Source organism: Myotis daubentonii, chromosome 21 (genome assembly GCF_963259705.1).
Source record: "Myotis daubentonii chromosome 21, mMyoDau2.1, whole genome shotgun sequence".
Lineage (NCBI taxonomy): Eukaryota > Metazoa > Chordata > Mammalia > Chiroptera > Vespertilionidae > Myotis > Myotis daubentonii.
This window is the reverse complement of record NC_081860.1, coordinates 9,800,211-9,823,540: the sequence shown is the minus strand read 5'-3', so window position 1 is coordinate 9,823,540 and position 23,330 is coordinate 9,800,211. Positions and strand designations below refer to the sequence as shown.

The 23,330-nt window shown below is 43.2% G+C and overlaps 1 protein-coding gene across 1 annotated transcript in view; it reads right to left on the bottom strand.

Annotated features, from left to right (window-relative positions):
* IQGAP1 (IQ motif containing GTPase activating protein 1) overlaps window positions 1-23,330 on the bottom strand; it is a 104,496-nt gene that overhangs the window by 53,371 nt on the left and 27,795 nt on the right. Inside the window, exons 3-5 of the mRNA XM_059678159.1 lie at window positions 12,305-12,461; window positions 9,968-10,045; window positions 3,704-3,780 (exon numbers count right to left, since the gene is read on the bottom strand). Coding sequence (XP_059534142.1) covers window positions 3,704-3,780; window positions 9,968-10,045; window positions 12,305-12,461 — 312 coding nt within the window. The remainder of the gene's footprint in view (window positions 1-3,703; window positions 3,781-9,967; window positions 10,046-12,304; window positions 12,462-23,330) is intronic.

Sequence of the window (23,330 nt, the reverse complement as noted above, 5' to 3'; positions counted from 1 at the left end):
AACACAGGGAGATGATGCTTCTCTGTTACTGTTGACCCAGAAGGGAGCGGTGCCTCGCCCAGTGGAGTGAAGTGAGGAGCCTGCCTTGAACGAGGCTGTGTTTTATGGGAAAGAGGCTCCAAGCAGGGATACACGCTTCCTACATATTATCAAGTGTTGCCAAAGCCACCCTCCGGGAAAATCACTATTAAGGGAGGAAAGAAATCAGAAGCCGCCAAGCAGAACGCACTGCTCTGTTTATACTTTCTAAGCACGGACTGCACACTGAAGAGAAATGGTGAACAATAGCTGACTTCCTCCCTTTCTCTTCGGACTCTGGACTCCGTCATTAGAAAGGCACAGTTAACTCTTCATCTCCATTTCGGAGAATCTGAGGACCTGGGACCCAGGGCACACTGCAGGGACGAGTGGCTAAGAGCTGGCCGAGAGGAATTCGCCAGCTGGGCCTCTGTGCCTGCCAAGTTAGGTCCCCTTCGGAGGCACGGCCTTCTCAAGGTTATAGACGGACAGACCTCACCCACCACGAATTTAATCCGAAGAATGCATCTGGTTTTGACTTAGACTCACACATGTCAAACTCCTACACTATGAAAATTCCCCTAGATATCACCCATTCCTAAACATTTTAAAGAATCCTCATGTTACCATTGTTTGTTCAACATTATGCTGTGTGCCCTGGAGGGGGGGAAATGTAAGGCATGACCTCTGTCCCTAAGATGCTAATAATGTAACAGAGAGAAAGATTAAAATTATGGAAGAAATAACATATAACTAAAGACAAAAAAAAAAAAAAAAAAAAAAAACACCCCACAAACTACAGGAGTTTAGACGAAGGCATGAGCTGGAGAAATCATAAAATTTCACAGACAGTGGGAATGGAGCGAAGACGACCGGCTCAGCCAAGACAAACACAAAGTCATCTGATAAAGGGCAAGTACCACTTCCCTTCTACATTTATTTATAGGGCCGAGAGTCTCCCCTTCAGCTGAAGGAGGGGCAGGAAAACTTGCTATAATGTATGATTGGACATTTTTTTTGTTTGTTTACCTACTATATACGCGAGGCATCTAAGTGCTACAGACACAAAGATAAGGGAAGAATTAAAGGAAACAGTTCTTGCACCCAAGGAGTCCACAAAAAACAAGTGACATATAAGAACAAATAACCAGCGTACAATGTAACAAGCACTAGACTTGAAGGAAGAGGTATCTACAAAGTAATGCTAGAGGAGCACAAAGCAGGGAAGTGGCTAATTCTGCCTGAAAGATAACAAGTTTTTTTTAAAAAAATGTATCAAAAAATGTATCTGAGGTGTTAGGGGGAGAAGGGCAGTCTGGCAAAGGCACAGCATGGCACTGGGTAGGAAGACGGACGCACAGCTGCAGCGGAGGGAATGGCTGCGGGTGAGCCTGGAACGGAGCCATCCAATATTTTATGGAGGGTCTGATATAAGCTGGGCTGTTCTGGAAAGACAGCTCTGGTGGCAGATGGACCAGGAGGAAAGAGCCTACGGAGGGAACCTTCTAGAAAGAAGGTTAATGCCGTGGTCCACAGAAGAGATTCCCTAGTCCTAAGGGATAGTCTTTCTTTTGTGGGTTTCACACTTTTGTGGGTTCTGGTGATAATCAACATCTGGCACATGTTTGATCTCAATGAAGGCAACAGGCTACTTATTATACAATGTCAATATTATACATACATTCATGTAAATATAACTAACATGAAGCACGCATACAGCATGCTACATAAAATGAGCAGCCCGAGCAAAAACTCTCACACGCATGTTCCATTGCCTTCTCCTTTAGTCCCACAGCCATCGTGTAAATGGGGACCACTCCGAAATACTATTATAAGCACCTACTCCCACCCATCCTAAACCCGCCTCCATATACATCGTCTCTTCCTTACGATTTTGTGCTTTGTTGATTCTAAGTCATCTTCCAAATCTATATATATAAAAACTTAATACACAAATTGTCCCCTCGGGAGTTCGACCAGAAGTTCGATTGCTTGCTATGACATGCACTAACCACCAGGAGGCAGCACAGAATGAAGGAAAGCCCCGGCCGGCAGCCAGAAGGCCCCTGATCAGCCCTGATCACCAGCCAGGCCCAGGGACCCTACCTATGCATGAATTTCGTGCACTGGGCCTCTAGTTTACTATAAAATGGTGAAAAAAATTTTTTTCTTTGTTTCAGTTCCTATTTATTTCTTTGGCATAAAACTTATTTAAAGAACAAATGGCTTAGTGAGGACGTAAATGACTAAATAAATTATAAATCAACCATTTGATATTTCCTGGTATTATTTGAAGATGTTGCCAAAATTTGATTGTACTACTAAAGAGCATCAAGACATAGTTTATTTTGTAACTCAGCTTATCAGCTTGAAACAAAATGATAAACAATAAAAGTTTCAAATGTATATATTTTTTTGTAATTTTTAAGAGATTTTAATTAAAAAGGGACTGCATCCCGTGGGAAATGCATAGTTCACAGAAACCCCAGATCAATAATGAAAGATTATACTATGTTTTCACACCAGAATTATCTTCTTTTATGGAAATAAATAATCCTTTCTTCCTGCACCCTAGAAAAACACAGCTGTTTCTCACGATTTTGTTAGAATAATAGTATCCTATTCTACTTAAAAATTCTGAAGCTAATGCACAACCTTTTTCATTACCCCTTTTCCATAGACAAAAAACTACATAGTCAATTCAGATGTTATTCCTAAACTGCTTTTTAAAATTGAGATATGACTGACATACAACATTATTAGTTTCAGGTATACAACATAACGATTTCATAGATATAAGATTGAAATGATAGTTAACATGTGTCACCAAATATAGTTGTAAATTTTTTTTCTTGTGATGAGAACTTTTAAGATCTACTTTCTTAGCAACTTTCAAATATACAACACGGTATTATTAACTACTAGAGGCCCGGTGCACGAAATTCATGCACTCGGGGTGGGGGGTTGTCCCTCAGCCCAGCCTATACCCTCTCACAGTCCGGAAGCCCTCAGGGGATGTCCAACTGACGGCTTAGGACTGCTACCTGTGGGCCTAAGCCAGAGGTGGGCAAACTTTTTGACTCGAGGGCCACAGTGGGTTCTTAAACTGGACCGGAGGGCCGGAACAAAAGCATGGATGGAGTGTTTGTGTGAACTAATGTAAATTCAAAGTAAACACCATTACATAAAAGGATACGGTCTTTTATTTCAACAGTTTTATTCATTTCAAACGGGCCGGATCTGGCCCGCGGGCCGTAGTTTGCCCACGGCTGGCCTAAGCCCTCAGTCAGACATACTTAGTGCTGCCACGGAGGTGGGAGAGGCTCCCGCCACCACAGCTTTGCTCAGCAGCCGTGAACCCGGCTTCTGGCTGAGCGGCGCTCCCCCTGTGGGAGCGCACTGACCACCAGGAGCAGCCCCTGCATTGAGCATCTGCCCCCTGGTGGTCAGTGTGCATCATACCAATCGGTCGTTCTGCTGTTCGGTCAATTTGCTTAATAGCCTTTTATTATATAGGATAGCCACTACACTGCACATTACATTGGCAGGCCTCAATTATTCTATAACTAGAAGTTTGTACCTTTTGACCACTTTCATTCATTTCACCCATCCCTCAACCCCCACCTCTGGCAACCACTGATCTGTTCTCTGTGCACTGCTTATTTTACCAAGAAAATCTGATTACCTGAGTGCATGGATACAATAGATACATCGCGGCATGTTCTTTCGGTCATAGATATCTGTAGTTTCTGGGTAAAAAATCTGAGGAGAAATAAAAGCAGCAGAGTAAGTATCCATCCACTGGGTTTCTTTTGATCACTCACCAATCATCAATAACACAAATAAAACATCGGACAGTTAGCAAACGTTGTTGGCATTCAGCAAATAACTTCATTAGGGTGAAGAGACATTTAACTATAAGTAGTGCAAGGAATAAAATGCTACAATACAGAATGAAAAAACACTATTTGAAAAAAACCTTATTTGGTCAACCCACTGAATGTCCCTGGGTATATGAAAGTCACTTATGCACTACAGACTCAGTCATGGGCAAATCAATCCCAAGTTCTAGTCCAGTTTACAACACTGGCTTTGCTTTGAGACAGCATGGAGGGACCTTGGAGAGTATCACGCTCAGTGAAATAAGTCAGTCAGAGAAAGACAAGTATCACATGATCTCACTCATATGCGGAATCTAAGTAAAATAAACTGATGGACGGAGCGGATCCAGAGACATGGAAGCATGGATCAGAGTGCAGGTAGGGGAGGGTGGGTGGCTGGGCGGTAATCAACCAAAGACCTTGTATGCATACATGCATGGCCCATGGCCACAGACGGGGCCCGCTCCGGGCTGCTCACTGCTGTATCTTCCATGCCAAGCCCAGCACCAAGTTCATGGAAGGAGCTCTATACATGACACATTTGTGAATGAGGTGGGATAGGAACAGAGTAGCTTTAGAGTGTGAATAGCCTTGAAGTTCAAAACCTATTCTCATGGTGAGGGGAGGTGAGGGCCTGGGGTAGGTGAGGGCCTGGCGGGATAACTAGAGGGGGCCGATGGGGGAGAAAAGGTGGCATATGTAATACTTTCAACAATAAAGAATTATTTAAAATAAATAAATAAAACACTGGCTTTGAAGGATTGTAATCTTCCTCGTTACCATCTGCCATGCCTAGACTGGGTAGGAATTCCACAGAACATTTACTAAGTCAGCGGTTCTCAACCTGTGGGTCGCGACCCCTTTGGGAGGCGAACGACCCTTTCACAGGGGTGGCATAAGACCATCGGAAAACAAATATATAATTACATATTGTTTTTGTGATGAATCACTATGCTTTCATTATGTTCAATTTGTAACAATGAAATTGGGAGTCACCGCAACATGAGGAACTGTATTAAAGGGTCGTGGTATTAGGAAGGTTGAGAACCACTGTACTAAGTGCTTCCATCTGTGCAAACCACTACATCTAGACACTGAAAAAACTATCAAACATTACACTATGTCGTACTGCTTGGGGGAAGTGGGAAGACACTGAGATGAAGGAGCTAGAATAGAGGGTGTACAGTATGGGACTGTGGGTGATGGGTCGTTTTCCTTGGCAGCACTTAGCACAATCAATCAATCGCTTGTGCTATCATCTGCTTGACTCCTCCACCAGCCCATACACCACATGAAGGCAGGGGCCCGCTCCGGGCTGCTCACTGCTGTATCTTCGAAGGAGCTCTATACTTGACGCATTTGTGAATGAGGTGGGATAGGAACAGAGTAGCTTTAGAGTGTGAATGGCCTTGAAGTTCAAAACCTATTCTCATGGTAATGAGGCACCACTCACGACTCAACCTGTAATTTAGGGGGAGAAGGATTGGAGAAGTGAAAGGCTGAATTATAAGGTGATTAGAAGAATTCTGACAAGGCAGGGGGAGATGCTACAGCACTACGTATCTATTACAGCACTTAATACGTTGTGTTCAATTCTTTGTTTTATTGCTGTTGTTTTTAAATACATTTTTGTTGATTTCAGAGAGGAAGGGAGAGGGAGAGAGAGAGAGAGAAACATCAATGATGAGAGAGAATCATTGATCAGCTGCCTCCTGCATGTTCCCCACTGGGGATGGAGCACGCAACCCAGGCATATGCCCTTGACCAGAATCGAACCCGGGACCCTCCAGTCTGCAGGCCGATGCTCTATCTACTGAGCCAAATCGTCCAGGGCCAATTCTTTGTTTTGATGCTCATCCCATAATCATCCTGCCTCTCCACTGGAAAGAACTGCCCCTCCACACACACATACCCTACCCCCAAGAAATGGGATGTATCAGAATCATCCTTTTTGATAATTTTTCCAGTTCCACGTGCTTACTTCCCGAGATTGGGATGTCCTCCCCTGAAAGGTGAAAATCCCAGTCGCCGTGAGCCAACCTCCCCGAAAACAGCAGAGAATACATTTCAGAAACAGGAAAGCAAGGTTGGGTAGGTAGGACGGAATCAGATTGTGAGGCCCTGGAGAGTCAGGCAAGTCTGAACCTGATACGCAGGCCACAGAGAAGTTCTCACTTTGGAGCCAAAGAGTGAAAACAGAGCCTCAGAGCCCCGGGAAGATCTGACTGGAGACAAGACACAGGATGCAGCGAATGGCGGGGAGATGGAAGCTCAGGAGGCCGCTGCCAGGCTGTGTCAGCAGATCAAAGAGGCGCTTCCAGGAAAGGAGGGAGGCTGGGGGAATCACTGCATGTAGGAGGCCAAGGGGACGCCAAGGTTTGGAGCCCGGGTAACTGGGAAAAGGATAACAAGGTCCCATTCATTACAGAGGAGGGGATGTCCACGTGCCGGAAAAGGGAGGTTTAGTTTCAGACGTGAGAAATCTTAGGTGCTAGAAAGCTATCCGAGGAGAAATGGCCACTTGAAGACACCGTGTTTATCTTACAGCAAAGAGTCTTCAAAATAACTGAAACCGCCCGGACGGTGTGGCTCAGTGGTTGAGCGTCGACCTATCAACCAGAAGGTCACAGTTCGATTCCTGGTCAGGACACCTGCCCGGGTTGCGGGCTCGATCCCCAGCGTGGGGCATGCAGGAGGTAGCCGATCAATGATTATCTCTCACCATTGATGTTTCTATCTCCTCTCTCTCTCCCTCTCCCTTCTTTTCTGAAATCAATAAAAAAAATATTTTAAGCCAAAACCGGTTTGGCTCAGTGGATAGAGCATTGGCCTGTGGACTGAAGGGTCCCAGGTTCGATTCCGGTCAAGGGCATGTACCTGGGTTGCGAGCACATCCCCAGTGGGAGATGTGCAGGAGGCAGCTGATCGATGTTTCTCTCTCATTGATGTTTCTAACTCTCTATCTCTCTCCCTTCCTCTCTGTAAAAAATCAATAAAATATATTTAAAAAAAAATATTTTAACAATAATAATAATAAAAATAACTGAACCATGAAAATGAGAGAAAGTAGATAAAATAAGGACTGCATCGTAAGGAATGCCCACTAGTAGGATATGGAAGATAGAATAGTTGAAAAAACAGAGGACTAGTTGGGCAGATTAAAAACAATTTAAAAAAATCAAACTCAAAATAACAAAAGTATTTCATGGAGGAGGTGGCCAATAGTACCAATCATAATAAACAGTCAAGAAGGATAAGAACCAAAAATTTATCACAGCACGTTTCTACAATTAACCTGTGTGTACCATATAAAGAGATCAGGAAAGACATCCCAATAAATACTGAACATGTACTGTTCATCATATATCATATGTTATACCACGGCCAACAATACATGTTCAGGCTGAGTGTCTTCTGTCTATATTACTCAGAAGCCTAAATCATGAAGTGTGGACATTTCAAAACTGACAGCCCAGAAAGCCCTGCTGTCCTGGAAAGCCTTTGAGTTTCCATGTTTGTTAACTGTGGTCCAGGACAACGCACTATTGTTAGTAAACAAAAAAGGTAATAAAAGCCAATCATTAAAAAGGCATTTCAGCCCGGCCAGCGTGGCTCAGTGGGTAGAGCATCAGCCTGCCGACCAAAGGGTCCCGGGTTCGATTCCGGTCAAGGGCGCGTACCTAGTTTGCGGGCTCCTCCAGGTCTGGGACCTGGTCAGGGCTCATGCAAGAGGCAACCAATCGATGTGTTTCTCTCACATTGGTGTTTCTCTCTGCGCTCCCCTCTCTCTTCCACTCTCCCTAAAAATCAATGGAAATATATCCTCGAGAGAGGATTAACCAAAAAAAAAAAAAAAATTTATAACAAAAAAGCATTTTATAATAAGAATACTACTCCTAGCAACAGCAAACATTAACAAGGCTCTTAGTACCATTCAAAAGAGGTTAAGTCATCTTGCCCAATAGGCACACCACACAAAAAACAGGAACAGGAAGTTACAGGTGCACAGAGAGGCCAAGTAGCTGTCAAAATTTGACGTACTGCATTTCCTGACATTGTGGGGCCTAATTCTCAAACACACCAGTGCAAGGAAGACAGCTTCAGCACTCTGCTCTGAAAAAAGGAGGACAAAAACTTGTCTTCGGCGAAGACTCAGCTCTGGATTTAACTCATTCAACAGACAGGCATGCAACAGTGAGTTCAGCACTGCGCTACGCATTTACAATTGTCTGTAGGCACTTCCTAATACTCCACATCTCCCTTTCCCCCCCTTCGCTTTTTGTTGTTGTTTACAAAAATTTAACCTATAGAACAGTATAAAGAAAAAGAAAAAAACAGCCCAGCCGGCGTGGCTCAGTGGTTGAGCATCGACCTATGAACCAGGAAATCACAATTCGGCATATGCCTGGGTTGCGGGCTCCATCCCCAGTAGGGGGCATGCTGGAAGCATCCAATCAATGATTCTCTATCATCAATAAAAAATATATATATATTAAAAAAAAAAACCAACCCCTAATCCCATCACACAAAAATGAAAACTGTATTTCCTAACAGATTTTTCCCAAGAACATCCACTTTATTTTTACACAAAAATAGTGATCTCATCGTAGCCAGAACATAAACTCTTATAACCTTAGCCTATTATGTTATTTTTCCACTTAGCACATCCCAGACAACTTCCTTTGTCAATACAGAGTAACGTCATCCTTTTTTATGGCTGCACTGGTATCTGTCTGCATTACAACTAATTCCCTAGTGAAGGAACATGTGGTTTGCTATCAATTTTTTCTACCATAAGCAAGGCTGAAAAATCCTTACATATACATCTTTTTATGCTTGTCTGATTATGGTGGAGGGATAACTTCCTAGAAGAATTCTTAGGTCAAAGAATTGAGGTGGGGTAGTAGAGAAAGATGCCATGCCTGTAAGAATGATAATACAGCACAGCTTTTACGAGTTCCAGTGGGACCAGGTAGCTAGAGATGGCAATTTCACTAAGAGCAGCACTAAACAGACTCCTGGGCAAAACAGTCAAGGATGGCCCGGCCAGCATGGCTCAGTGGTTGATGAACCAGGAGTTCCTGGTTCGATTCCCGGTCAGGGTGCATGCCAGGGTTTCCCACTCAATCTCCAGTGGGGTTCATGCAGGAGACAGCCAAACAATGATTCTCTTATCATTGATGTTTCAATCTCTCTCACCAACTTCCTTCCTCTCTGAAATCAATAAAAATATATTTTTTTAAAATGACCCTTCAAACACCCTAAATTTGGTTATTCTGAAGCTGGAAGAAAACATTTCTAAAATATTCCCTAAAGTCAAATTTTATTTATTTATTTATTTATTTATTTTTAAAAAAATATATTTTTATTGATTTCAGAGAGGAAGGGAGAGGGAGAGAGAGATAGAAACATCAATGATGAGAGAGAATCATTGATTTGGCTGCCCCCTGCACACCCTACTGGGGATCGAACCCACAACGCTGGCATGTTCCTTTGACTGGAATCAAACCCAGGACCTTTCAGTCCACAGGCCGACACTCTATCCATTGAGCGAAACTGGTTAGGGCCAATTTGTACATCTTAATCCCTTCACCTTTTATAGCCAGTTCTCCTCCCCCCTCCCCTCTGTCAATCATCAGTCTGTTCTCTGTGTTTATGAGTCTGTTTCTATTTTGTTTGTTGATTTATTTTGTTCTCCTAAAGTCAAATTTTAATGAAACAACATTGTTAATAATAATAATAACCCACTGAATTATATACTTTAAAATTCATGTGGTGTCTGGCAGAATATCATGGTATGTGAATTTTAATGTAAGTCTACAATTTGATGCAGTAAAAGTAAATGATATCACAAGGAATTTCTCTAAGGTGGGGTGAAGCAGGGATAAAGAATATAAAACAAAAAAACAAAACTATTTTCTAAAAGAAACAGAAGAAAGAGATCTTAAGTACTTTTTTAAAAAATCACCACAGATTCCATTGAAAATAAAGAATACTTTCATAAGTAGAGTGAGAACCCTTATGCCAAGACAGAGCTGAGCCAGAACTATGACTATCACGTGAATTACCTTAGGCAAGCCAATCTCGTCCATGGCATTCAACCACTGAATCACATTATCCGTGTGCCGGAAGTGGAGGCCAGTCGCCTAGAACAAATAAAAGACCATTAGGTGGGGGAGAAGGGCGTCCTTATATAAGGTGACAGGAGAAGATCTGACTTTAGGTGGTGGGCACACGGTGCACTATACAGATCCGGTAACAAAGAAACCCACACCTGAAACCTATATGTTCATGTTGACCAGTGTCACCCCAATCAATTTAATAAATTTTTTTTTAATTTAAAAAATAGACACGTTGCCAACAGGGACAAAATACTAAATAAAAACTGTCTTGCAAGTTTCCTTGACAAACTTTACAAGGTCCCCTTAAATTCAAGGTCTGCTATAGCATTATGTTCACATTCCAATCCCAAAAAGCCAGATCCACATCTCCGCTCCTCTCATTTAAAAACTATCCGGAGAGACCCAGCCAGTGTGGCTCAGTGGTTGAGTGTTGACCTATGAACCAGGAGGTCACAGTTCGATTTCAGGTCAGGGCACATGCCCAGGTTGCGGGCTCGATCCCCAGTGTGGGGTGTGTAGGAGGCAGCTGATCAATGATTCTCTCTCATCATTGATGTTTCTATCTCTCTCTCCCTCTCCCTTCGTCTCTGAAATCAATAAAAATATATTTTTTTTAAAAAAAGAAAAGATAGGTTTCTATCTGAGATCTTAATTTGGCTTTGGCTTAGGGTCTATACCAGAGGTGGGCAAACTTTTTGACTCGAGGGCCACAATGGGTTCTTAAACTGGACTGGAGGGCCGGAACAAAAGCATGGATGGAGTGTTTGTGTGAATGAATATAAATTCAAAGTACACATCATTACATAAAAGGGTACGGCCTTTTATTTCAACAGTTTTATTCATTTCAAACGGGTCGGATCTGGCCCGCGGGCCGTAGTTTGCCCACGGCTGGTCTATACCTTCCTTGTTTCCCTTTAAATTTGAACATAAAAATCTCTCTTGATTGCATCTTCATCCTTAGCTCATTATAGTCAACTGCTCATACACTGGCTGTTGGTTTTGCCATCTCCCACTATTTTATATGCGTCCTTATTTCAAATAAGAGCTCTCAGGAAGGCTCCCCACAGAAGCTCTTAGACGACTAATTTTGGTCCTTGTCAACTGAACTAAGCAGTCTGCTTTCTCAGGGCCGTGGGCCACAGGAATCAAACCCTTTCACTTATCTCCATTTTCTGAAACTGGATCGCCTTCCCACTTTACCTTGAACTCTAATATCACAGGTTGATCTTTTTTCCCTAAAGTTGCTAATGCTTTTAATTTGCCAACAAATCTCAGGACTTGGTTAAAGTTAAAGTAGTTCCCCTAGTTACTTCCCGCTACCTTCCAAGAAATAAAAAATTCATCAAGGCCCTAGCCCAGCCGTGGGCAAACTACGGCCCGCGGGCCGGATCCGGCCCGTTTGAAATGAATAAAACTATTGAAAAAAAAAGACCATACCCTTTTATGTAATGATGTTTACTTTGAATTTATATTAGTTCACACAAACACTTCATCCATGCTTTTGTTCCGGCCCTCCGGTCCAGTTTAAGAACCCATTGTGGCCCTCGAGTCAAAAAGTTTGCCCCCCCCCCTCCCGCCCTGCCCTAGCCAGTTTGGCTCAGTGGATAGAGCATCGGCCTATGGACCAAAGGGTCCCAGGTTCAATTCCAGTCAAGGGCATGTTCCTCGGTTGCAGGCTCCTCCCCCGCCCGGGCCCTGGTCGGGGTGCGTGCAGGAGGCCACCAATCAATGCGTTTCTCTCACATCGATATTTCTCTCTGTCTTTCCCTCTCTCTTCTACTCCCTCTAAAAATCATTGGAAAAATATCCTCAGATGAGGATTAAAAAAAAAAAAATTTCACAAGGACCATGATACCCAACATCGTAAGAAATGTATCAGAAATACAAACAGCCCTAGCCGACTTGGCTCAGTGGATAGAGCGTCAGCCTGCGGACTGGGGGGTCCCGGGTTCGATTCCGGCCAAGGGCACATGCCTGGGTTGTGGGCTTGATCCCCAGTAGGGGGCGTGCAGGAGGCAGCCGATCAATGATTCTCTCTCATCATTGATGTTTCCATCTCTCTCTCTTTCTCCCTTCCTCTCTGAAATCAATAAAGAAATATATTTTTTAAAAAAGAAATACAAACAACTGAAGTTCTTCTACTACTATATCTTGACTTTGCACTATTTTCTCCACTTTTGTTGGAATAAACACCCTTAAACTCATTCTCAGTAACTCGTACACAGAAAGCATGCTAACCACTCACATTCACGGCCATGTTAGCGCCAGGCCGGGAGGACTCACCTTGTATCTGGTCTGCTCCCGGTCGTAGATCTTCTTCAGGGACACCACTTTGGGAGAGAAGAAGTTCCCGAGTTTGGCAAGGTAGACCCCGTTGCGAAGGCCCTCCTCCAGCTCCGTGGTGGGAGGCAGATCTTCCCCCAGGCATGCTTCCATCCACCTGCACAAAAGGGAGGGAGGGCTTGAGTCAAGGCAGGGAGGACTGGGCATTCCTCAGAGGATCAAGTTTAATTTCCATTCTCCTCGGAGAGGCTTAAGGTGAACATAAGCAACACTCCTTTAAGATCCAAGTTCACCGTCAACCAGGAGGTCACGGTTCGATTCCCGGTCAGGGCACATGCCTGGGTTGTGGGCTCGCTCCCCAGTGAAGGGGTCTGCAGGAGGCAGCCGATCCATGATTCTCTCTCATCATTGATGTTTCTCTCTCTCTCTTCCTCTCCCTGACTATCTGAAAACAATAAAAAAATATATTTTTCTTTATAAAAGATCCAATTTCACACGCCTTGTCCTGACCCAGTCAGATGGGAGGCAGGGAACTTGGAAAACTTCTGGAGCATGAATGCCACCTCTTCTCTACCCTACTTTCCTCTCTGCCGCCCCAGAGCCAGCTGGCTCCTGGGTCCTGACTGTCCCATGCACCTCGGATCCGTTCCCTCAGTCCTTAGGTTACTCCTTAAGGACTCCTACGGAAAACCATTTGTAACCGAAGCCACCATCTCAACTGTTTCATTGCCGAAGTTCTCTGGTTTTAGCATTCAGAACCCACAGTGAATTTCTGGGTTCAAGGTTTTATGGTTGTTTGGGGTTGCCAAAATAGTCAGTTATCTTGGCTAAAACACTGAAGGTACCTTTCATGAAAGCAATAAAAATGAATTCTTCAGTGCTTTTCAGAGAAGAAGAGGTTGTAAAGACGGAAGGAAAACTGTATTTTGTCCCTCGAACACTTCTCGCAAGATTTCAGGGAAGCCCAAGATACAACAAATCAGAGTTTAATTGCATATGTTTTCTACAAACAGAAAGGTATGTAACTAAAAATCATTTAGAGCAATGATTTTAAACCTTTTTTTTTTTTGAGTCACAGAAATCTCTGAACATCTAAGAAACACTATATGATCCCAAAAATCAGTAACGCCCTAGACCCGTGGTTGGCAAACTGCGGCTCGCGAGCCACATGCGGCTCTTTGGCCCCTTGAGTGTGGCTCTTCCTAAGCCTTAGGAGCACCCTAATTAAGTTAATAACAATGTACCTACCTATATAGTTTAAGTTTTTTTTAAAATGTATTTTATTGATTTCTTACAGAGAGGAAGGGAGAGGAATAGAAAGTTAGAAACATCAATCAGCTGCCTCCTTCACACTCCCTACTGGGTATGTGCCTGCAACCAAGGTACATGCCCTTGACTGAAATCGAACCTGGGACCCTTGAGTCTGCAGGCCGACGCTCTATCCATTGAGCCAAACTGGTTAGGACTATATAGATTAAGTTTAAAAAATTTGGCTCTCAAAAGAAATTTCAATCGTTGTACTGTTGATATTTGGCTCTGTTGACTAATGAGTTTGCCGACCACTGCCCTAGACAGTTTGGCTCAGTGGATAGAGCGTTGGCCTGTGGACTGAAGGGTCCTGGGTTCGATTCCAGTCAAGGGCACATGCCCGGGTTGTGGGCTTGATCCCCAGTAGGGGGCATGCAGGAGGCAGCCAGTCAATGATTCTCTCTCTCACTCTCCTTTCCTTTCTGAAATCAATAAAAAATACATTTTTTTTTAAAAAAAAGAAACACTATAGGTCCCCCCCTAAAAAATGTGCATATAGTTAAATATATATCTCAGAAATTTCATTTACCTCCAGATTTAAGCCCCTAATTTAAAACTATTCTACTCGAATTTTACAAAGCTGATGCTATCCCTACAATCTTTACCAACCTGGGGGGAAAACTCCCTACACACTAGATGTTGCCGGATCTATTTCACTAGTGATAAATCTTAAAAAGCCAATGAAAAAAATCCAAAGGTACAACTGACTAAAGTAAGAACTAAATTTACTGCCAAGTAAAATTGAAACATTTATAATGTGCATTGATACACAGAAATTTAGTTATAAGGCAAATAAAATTGTAAGAAACATTTAAATATGCTATATTATATACACACAGACACATAAACCCATGAAAAATTATGATTGGAATGAAAACGCTAACATACCAATAGAAAAACAGGCCAAATAATATGTAAATGTATTTATGATCCCACTTATCTATGTTTTTATATAATTCTATTAATAAAAGTTGCTTGAAATATATAAAATAGAGCTTATATTATTCTTTTACAAATTGTTATTTTTCTAATTAAGAATAACATCTCTTGTATTAATTTTATCTTTTCAAACTGGGCCTACTGCTCAGAATCTTTAAAAAACAACAAGGAGCCCTAGCCAGTTTGGCTCAGTGGATAGCACATGGGCCTGTGGACTGGTTGGGGCACATGCCCAGGTTGCTGGCTCGATCCCCAGTAGGGGGCGTGCAGGAGGCAGCCGATCAATGATTCTCTCTCATCATTGATGTTTCTATCTCTCTCTCTCCCTTCCTTTCTGAAATCAATAAAAATATATTTTAAAAAAATAATAAGGAAAAGCAACAATTTCCCGTTTTTCTCAAGTTCTTTCCAATAGTCACTCCACCTTATTTTCAAATCTGTTATACTTTTAAAGCAGCCAGCATACTGTCTGCCCCATAGTCGACTCTTAAATAAAGACTGCCTGGATATATGAATGGGCGAGAGAATTTTCTGGTCATTCTCTCAATTCAATGATAATAAATAAAATTTCCTCTTCTGACTTTTCTTTCAGGTAGAATTTAAATGTCAGGGATGAGGAGGGGGTGGGGTGGGAGGAGGCCCACCAGGAAACAAATGAGTTTTCCGGAAGAGATGCCAGCACACTAAATTAGATAGCAATCTGTAACAGTTACAAAATCCAAACTCTACTTCAGGAAGAGCCTAAAGACCACAGGAGGATGGGGAAAACAGTGTAGGTTATTGGTACAGAAAACGGGTGTAGTCTCAGGACAAACCTCATACAGCCATCTCTCCAATATTTCACTGCTGAAAGGACACAGCAAACAGCTCCTGGCAACCCAGCCCTCGGGGGCAGTCTACCCTGTGATCTCATTGACAGGGACACTCTAGAGCAGTGGTTCTCAACCTTCTGGCCCTTTAAATACAGTTCCTCATGTTGTGGTGACCCCACCATAAAATTATTTTCGTTGCTACTTCATCACTGTAATGTTGCTACTGTGATGAATCGTCATGTAAATATCTGATGTGCAGGATGGTCTTAGGCGACCCCTGTGAAAGGGTCGTTCGACCGCCAAAGGGGTTGCGACCCACAGGTTGAGGACCACTGTTCTAGAACCGCTCAGTGTGAGCCAGCAGCAGCTCTTTGCCATGTAACAGTATGAAGAAAAAATTACTTTTCTTGTCAAAATAAGGTGAACACACAGGGAAGACGATGAATAAGCAGCACAGTATGTGTTTTTGCCTTGAATCAGAGCCAGTTACCAAAGTTGTGTGGGCTTTCCTCTCCGCTGGGATTACTAGATTAATATCAGCCCCAGCCGGTTTGGCTCAGTGGATAGAGCGTCGGCCTGCAAACGGAAGGGTTCTGGGTTCGATTCCCATCAAGGGCACATGCCCGGGTTGTGGGCTCGGTCCCCAGTGAGGGTGGGGCAGGAGGCAGCTGATCAAAAATTCTCTTTCATCACTGATGTTTCTCTCTCTCCCCCTCTCCCTTCCTCTCTGAAATCAATAAAAATATATTTTTTAAAAAATATATATCCAAGTAAAAGCAGGGACCATGCAACATCTCCCACAATCAATCCTCTCTGTGCTTTCCCTAGTCTGACTGCTGTAAAACAGTCCAGATTATCAGCTACACCAGGAAGTTTCCTGTAGTGACGCAGAACATCACTCAAGGGTCAGGCCAGAGGGAGAGAAGCCAAGTATGATTTGGTGAAAGGGAGAGACAGCCAGAGGGCTAGGAGAGGCAGCCAGGCAGGCTGTCACCAGAAAGACAAGAAGTACCAAGTGGTGGGGAGGATGTGGAGAAAAGAGAACCGCTATGCACTATTGGTGGGACTGTAAATTGGTGCAGCCACTCCGAAGGCAACAGGGAGGTCCGTCTTCAAAAAAAATTAAAAACAGAACTGTCATAGAACCCGGCCATCCCACTTCTGGGTGTACAGTCAAAGGAAGCGAAACGAAACCTGGAGATCAAAGGTAGGTCTGAACTCCCCTCTTAATTGCAGCATTATTCACAATAGCCAAGATATGGAAGCAACCTAACTGTGCATCAACTTATGAATGGATAAAGGGGTGTGTGTGTGTGTGTGTGTGTGTGTGTGTGTGTGTGTGTGTGTATGTGTGTGAAAATTAAAATATTCAGATATGAGAAAGAAAATCCTGCCATTTGTGACAACATGGATGGAACTTGAGGGCATTATGCTAAGTAAAATAAGCCAAAGACAAACATTGCATGGTATTGCTTCTATGTGCAATCTAAAAAACAATGCAAAAAAAAAAAATCTCGTAGAAATAATAGAAAAGTGGTTCCAGGAATATGAGAAATAGGGAGAGGTTGGTAGAAGAGTACAAACCTCAAATACATAACACATGGTGAGTACAGCTGAGAACACTGTGCTTTATAAGTGAAATCTGCTAGGAGAGTAGAATATAAATAAATGTTTTTACTAAAATAAGTAAATATGTGAGGTGATGGATATGTTAATTAACTAGATGGTCCTTTCACAAGGTGTACGTATAACAAGTCACGACAATGTACACTTAAAATGTCTTATAAGTTTGTATGCTAATTATACCTCAATAAAGCTGAAATAAAAAATAAAATCATCACCCTGGCTGGGGTAGCATCATCCTGAACACCAAAAGGTGGTGGGTTTGATTCCTAGTCAGGGCACAAACCCAGGTTAAGGTTTAAATCCCCAGTCAGGGCGCGTGTGGGGGCAACGGCTTGGGGTTTCTCTTTCCCTTCCTCTCTCCGGAATCAATTTATTTTTTTATTTAAGTACAAAAAGTAATAATAATCCATGCACAAAAGAAAAAGCAGTGGCCACACAACTTTTTACCAGTTTTCACGTTTAACACTGTCTTCTATTCATAGAATCTCGCGGTTGGGAAGCTCATTAAAGATCTAGTCTACACCAACTCCTCCACTCCCCTCACCTCCCACTCCCTCTCTCTTTAATGCCCCAATGCTCCCAAACCATCTCGGTCCATTTTGACGCTATTGCTGGGAGGTAAAGTGCAAGGGGAACGCTAGGAGGGGACGATGAAGAAGTCGGCGGGCTGGATGGTGCAAGGCCTGCCTGTCAGGCTATGAAACCTTTCTTTCATCCTAGTCATGGGGGACACTGCAGGGTTTTAAAAGGGGGATGACTTGGACAGGTCTGGGTTTCAGAAAATCATTCTGACCGCAATGTGGGAGTTTCACATTTTTCTTCAAGTACAAATGTTTCTGCAGGTACAGATGTTCTAACAAATCAGTCACTTATGCCCTAGCCGGTTCTGCTCAAGTGGATAAAGTGTTGACCTATGGACTGAAGGGTCCCAGGTTCAATTCCCGTCAAGGGCACACGCCTGGGTTGTGGGCTCCATCCCCAGTGTGGGCTGTGCGGGAGGCAGCCGATCAATGATTCTTTCTCATCATTGATGTTTCTGTCTCTCTCTCCCTCTCCCTTCCTCTCTGAAATCAATAAAAATATGTAAAATAAATAAGTCACTTACAAGCAAAGTAGTGATATGACATCAGCACACCCACCTGTGATCAGGATGCTCAGCCACAGCCACAGCCACAACAAAACCCTTGTATTTCTCACAGTATTTCTCATAAGAGTTGAAAATGGGGGGACGAGTTCTTAGTCCTTCCTCTCAAAACAAGGGACAGAAACTTTCAACATTTTATCCTCCTCAATGGCTCATTTTCAATATAAGTAACACTAAAAATATAACCTCTAACCCCACATGGCAGATATGAAGCTAAATGCTTTGCATGAATTATCTCACTTGATACTTGCAAAAAGCCATAAGGGAAGCAGTAATATTGTTCTTATCTTCCCGATACGGAAACCATGCGCTCCTAAAAGTAAAATAATCTCTCCAAAATTACCGAGCTTGTAAGTGGCTAAGCTCACTCTTTTTAAAATATATATATATTTTTTATTCATTTCAGAGAGGAAGGGAGAGGGAGAGATAGAAACATCAATGATGAGAATCGCTGATCGGCTGCCTTCTGCACACCCCGCGCCCCCCTCCCGCCCCCCTCTCCCAGGCCTAGGGATCCAGCCTGCAACCCAGGAATGCGCCCTGACCAGGAATCGAATCATGACCTCCTGGTTCATAGGTCAACGCTCAACCACTGAGTCAGACTGGACAGGCTAAGCTCACTCTTGAACCAAAGCTGGTGTGGTTCTAAAGCCTAAACTCCAGTGCTACAATATATTGCCTCTTTGAAAAATGACAGCTACCACCTACTGAGCACTCACTAACAAATGCTCCAGTTCTGAAACTGGACTTTCTGAAGCGTCCCACACCACAGTCCATGACCTCACTCACCATCCTCCTCTATCAAGCACCAAGAGACGGGCATGTTAAATGTTAAACACGGGTGAAGTAGACACAATTAGTGTGAACAATGAGTGCTCATATAAAAGCCTGTCTTTCATATAATTACATAATAATTCTCATAATTATTTTTTTGATTGATTGATTTGTGAGAGAGAGAGAAGAAAGGGGAGGGAAAGAAACATCGATTTGTTGTTCCACTTAGTTATGCATTCATTGGCTGATTCTTTTATGGGCCCTGACTGGGGGTAGAACTTGCAACCTTGGCATATCAGGATGACTCTCTAATCAACTGAGCTACACAGCCAGGGCTCTCATAAAAAATTCTTATATCCCTTTCATATTTAGGCTGCTTTTATAAAGCTGTTATATACATATTTTAAATCAGTTTTTCAAAAAAATCTATTCACATTCATTCAGGAAACATTTTTTAATATATTTTTATTGATTTCAGAGGGGAAGGGAGAGGGAGAGAGAGATAGAAACATCAATGATGAGAGAGAATCATTGACTGGCTGCCTCCTGTACGCCCCCTACTGGGGATCGAGCCCACAACCCAGGCATGTGTCCTTGGCCGGAATCGAACCTGGGACCCTTCAGTCTGCAGGCCGGTGCTCTAGCCCCTGAGCCAAACCAGCAAGGGTAGTTCAGGAAACATTTTTAATGGACCACTCTGTGCAGCACCTATAAAATGTGCCGAATACCTGCCCCACCTTTAAAGAGATCATCCTCTTGGGACAGAGATGCTTAACCAACTGGCTACCACAGGAGATGAGAGCTAAACTGGCTTTAAGATAGACGGTACTTAGAGGTAAACAATGGGAAAAGGAGATGTTTAAGATAAAGGAAAGGGCATAAGCAAAAGGCCCGAAGGCATGACCACAAATGGCATATTTAGGGAATGACAAAGCATGCTGCTGGAGGACTCCGTGGAGATGGAGCTGTCTGGAGCCTGGTATCTAATCTGCAGGCAATGGGAGCCATGAAAGTTTTCAAACAGAAGAATGACTTGGCTGTGCCCTGGCCAGATAGCTCAGTAGGTTAGAGTGTGGTCCCCATACTCCAAGGTTGCGGGTTCAATCCCCGAGCAGGACACATGTAAGAATCAACCAATGAGTACATCAATAGGTGGGACAACAAATCCATGTTTTTCTCTCTCCCTTCCTCCCGCTCTCTAAAATCAGTCAATAGCCCTGGCTGGTTTGGCTCAGTGGATGGAGCATCAGCCTGCGGACTGAAGGGTCCCGGGTTCGATTCCGGTCAAGGGCATGTACCTTGGTTGCGGGCACATCCCCAGGAGGTGGTGTGCAGGAGGCAGCTGATCGATGTTTCTCTCTCATTGATGTTTCTAACTCTCTGTCCCTCTCCCTTCCTCTCTGTAAAAAATCAATAAAACATACTTTAAAAAAAAATAAAATAAAATCAGTCAATAAATAAAAATTAAATTGAAATAAAAGAATGACTTGGCCAACTATAACTTAAAATTTTTCATTAAATACATTAATACAAAGGAGTGGCTCGGTCAGAACTGAGACTTTAGAACAGTAACTAGGACGACAACATGGAAGACAAGATTCAAGAGGCAACTATTTCAGGAATCTAGGTGAGAGAGAATGAGGTCTGGAACTGGGGGAATGATGGAAACAGAAAGAGAAATGGTGACTAATCACAGAGGAAGGAGCCTCTTTGCAGATGTTAGATAGCTGGGCCTGGGGTGAGAAGGGCATCGGGGAAGATGCAGGCTTTAGTGACGACCGGAAAAGAACCAAAAAACAAAGTGAGCTCCTGACCTCACATTTCACTACTGACATTAATCACCAAATGGATTAGAAATTTTAAAAATAAAAAAGGAAGGAAAAAATATAGATGAATGGTTGTACAATCCTGAAACGGGAAAGGCTTTTCCTGACAAAACCATGGAGGTAGAAATCACAAAGGAAAGGGAAACAATTGGCTACACAAAAAGCAGTTACACTTCTATGAAAATCAATTTTAAAAAATCAAATGGAGCCCTAGCCGGTTTGGCTCAGTGGATAGAGCATTGGCCTGTGGAGTGAAGGGTCCGGGGTTCGATTCTGGTCAAGGGCACATGCCCGGGTTGCTGACTCAATCGGGGTGTGCAGGAGGCAGCCAATTGATGATTCTCTCTCATCATTGATGTTTCTAACTCTCCCCTCTCCCTTCCTTTCTGAAATCAATAAAAATATATATATTTTAAATCAAACAGAGAGATAAACCAGATGATAAATTTATAACATGTAACAAAGGAATAATAATCTCCTATAATCTTCATATTCTACATAAATGCTTGAAATAAATAAAATAACAAATATTTCCCTAGGAAAAATGGGATAGAAACACAAAAAGGCAGTTCACAAAAGATTATAAAGGGTCAGTGCCCTGGCTGGTGGGCTCAGTGGTTAGAGCATCAGCCTGTGAACCAAAGGGTCTTGGGTTTAATTCCTGGTCAAAGGCATGTACCTGGGTTTGATCCCCAGCCCTGGTGGGGCTGAGTGAGGAGGCATCCAATCTATGTGACTCTCTCACACCCCTCCCTTCCACTCTCTCTGAATATCAATGGGGAAAAATATCCTCAAGTGAGGATTAACAAAAATACTAGTAAATGGTCAGTAATAACAGGAAATATTTGTACTCACTATTAATCAAAGAAATGCAAATGAAAGTAACAATAACACCGTTTTCAGCTATCAGACTGGCAAAGATAAAAAAGAATAATAGCAGCGTATTACCATTCCTTATGTGGGAAAACCCCACATTCTCACACTCACAGTTCCAGAAAAAATCTGGCAGCATGCACCCTCTATAGTGAATTTGCAGAAACTTCTATAAAAGGGAAAAGGTTGTTTTATTTTTAAACGATGATTTGGCGACTTGCGGCATGGATGACTAAATAAACAATGATGCCATGTAACAAGGCTGGGGACACCAGGAGAAGCAGGCCAGGATGCTAAATTCATGCCTGAAACATGTCCAGGTTGAAATGCAAGGGGTGGTGGCGGGCGGGGGGGTAGTGACATCCTGCAGGCAGTTGGAACTATAAGTCTGAACTCAGGGAGACCAGGTTGGAAACCCAAGTTTGAAAACTGGGACCAAGAGTGGGATGAGCTCGCCAGAGACCCAGATTACACAGAAATAGAAATGGTCAAGGACTGCGCCTCAGAACACAATGACTAGTTTGCCCTGGCCAGTTTCGCTCAGTGGATAGAGCGTCCACCTGCCGACTGAAGGGTCCAGGTTTGATTCCAATCAAGGGCATATGCCAGGATTGTGGGCTCAATCCCCAGTAGGGGGCGTGCAGGAGGCAGCTGACCAATGATTCTCATCATTCATGTTCCTATTTCTCTCTCCCTCTCCCTTCCACTCTAAAATCAATAAACATATATTTTTTAAAGAAAGAAAACAGCCCTAACCGGTTTGGCTCAGTGGCTAGAGCCTCGGCCTGCGGACTCAAGGGTCCCAGGTTCGATTCTGGCCAAGGGCATGTACCTTGGTTGCGGGCACATACCCAGTAGGGGGTGTGCAGGAGGCAGCTGCAGCTGATCAATGTTTCTCTCTCATCCATGTTTCTAACTCTCTAACCTTCTCCCTTCCTCTCTGTAAGAAATCAATAAAATACATTAAAAAAAAAAAAGAAAGAAAACAATAACTTTTAAGAGGCAAATACACAGAAAGAAAAGTCACTATAATAAAATGAAAACCATGAGCCCTAACCGGTTTGGCTCAGTGGATAGAGCGTCAGCCTGCGGACTGAAGGGTCCCAGGTTCAATTCCGGTCAAGGGCATGTACCTGGGTTGTGGGCACATCCTCAGTAGGGGGTGTGCAGGAGGCAGCTGATTGATGTTTCTCTCTCATCAATGTTTCTAACTCTCTATCCCTCTCCCTTCCTCTCTGTAAAAAATCAATAAAATATATTTTTTAAAAAATGAAAACCACGAGAGAATCACATGACAGCAATCAAGGAAGGAAAACTGTTCAGGAAGCTGGAAGAAGTCGCCAACATCAAATGCGGTAGAGAGATGAGTGGCAAGGAGAAAAGGACATGGCGCATGAGGGAGAATGTCAACTTGTGAGCCCAATGAGGGGGGTCTCAGTGGAGTGAGGCGAAGGCGTCAGATTCCTGTAACTAGAAAAGTGACTAGCAGTGGGGAACTAGCAAATGTAGACTTCACTTTTTTTTTAATGTCCTTGATTCCACTTTTTTATTTTCATTGATTTCAGAGAGGAACGGGGAGGGAAAGAGAAACCTCAATGATGAGAATCATGGATCGGCTGCCTCCTGCACGCCCCCTACTGGGGACAAAGCCCACAACGGGGGCAAGCATGTCAAACTCAAAGGCTAACACAGGCCAAATAAATGAGGCATGCGGGCCCGCGAGT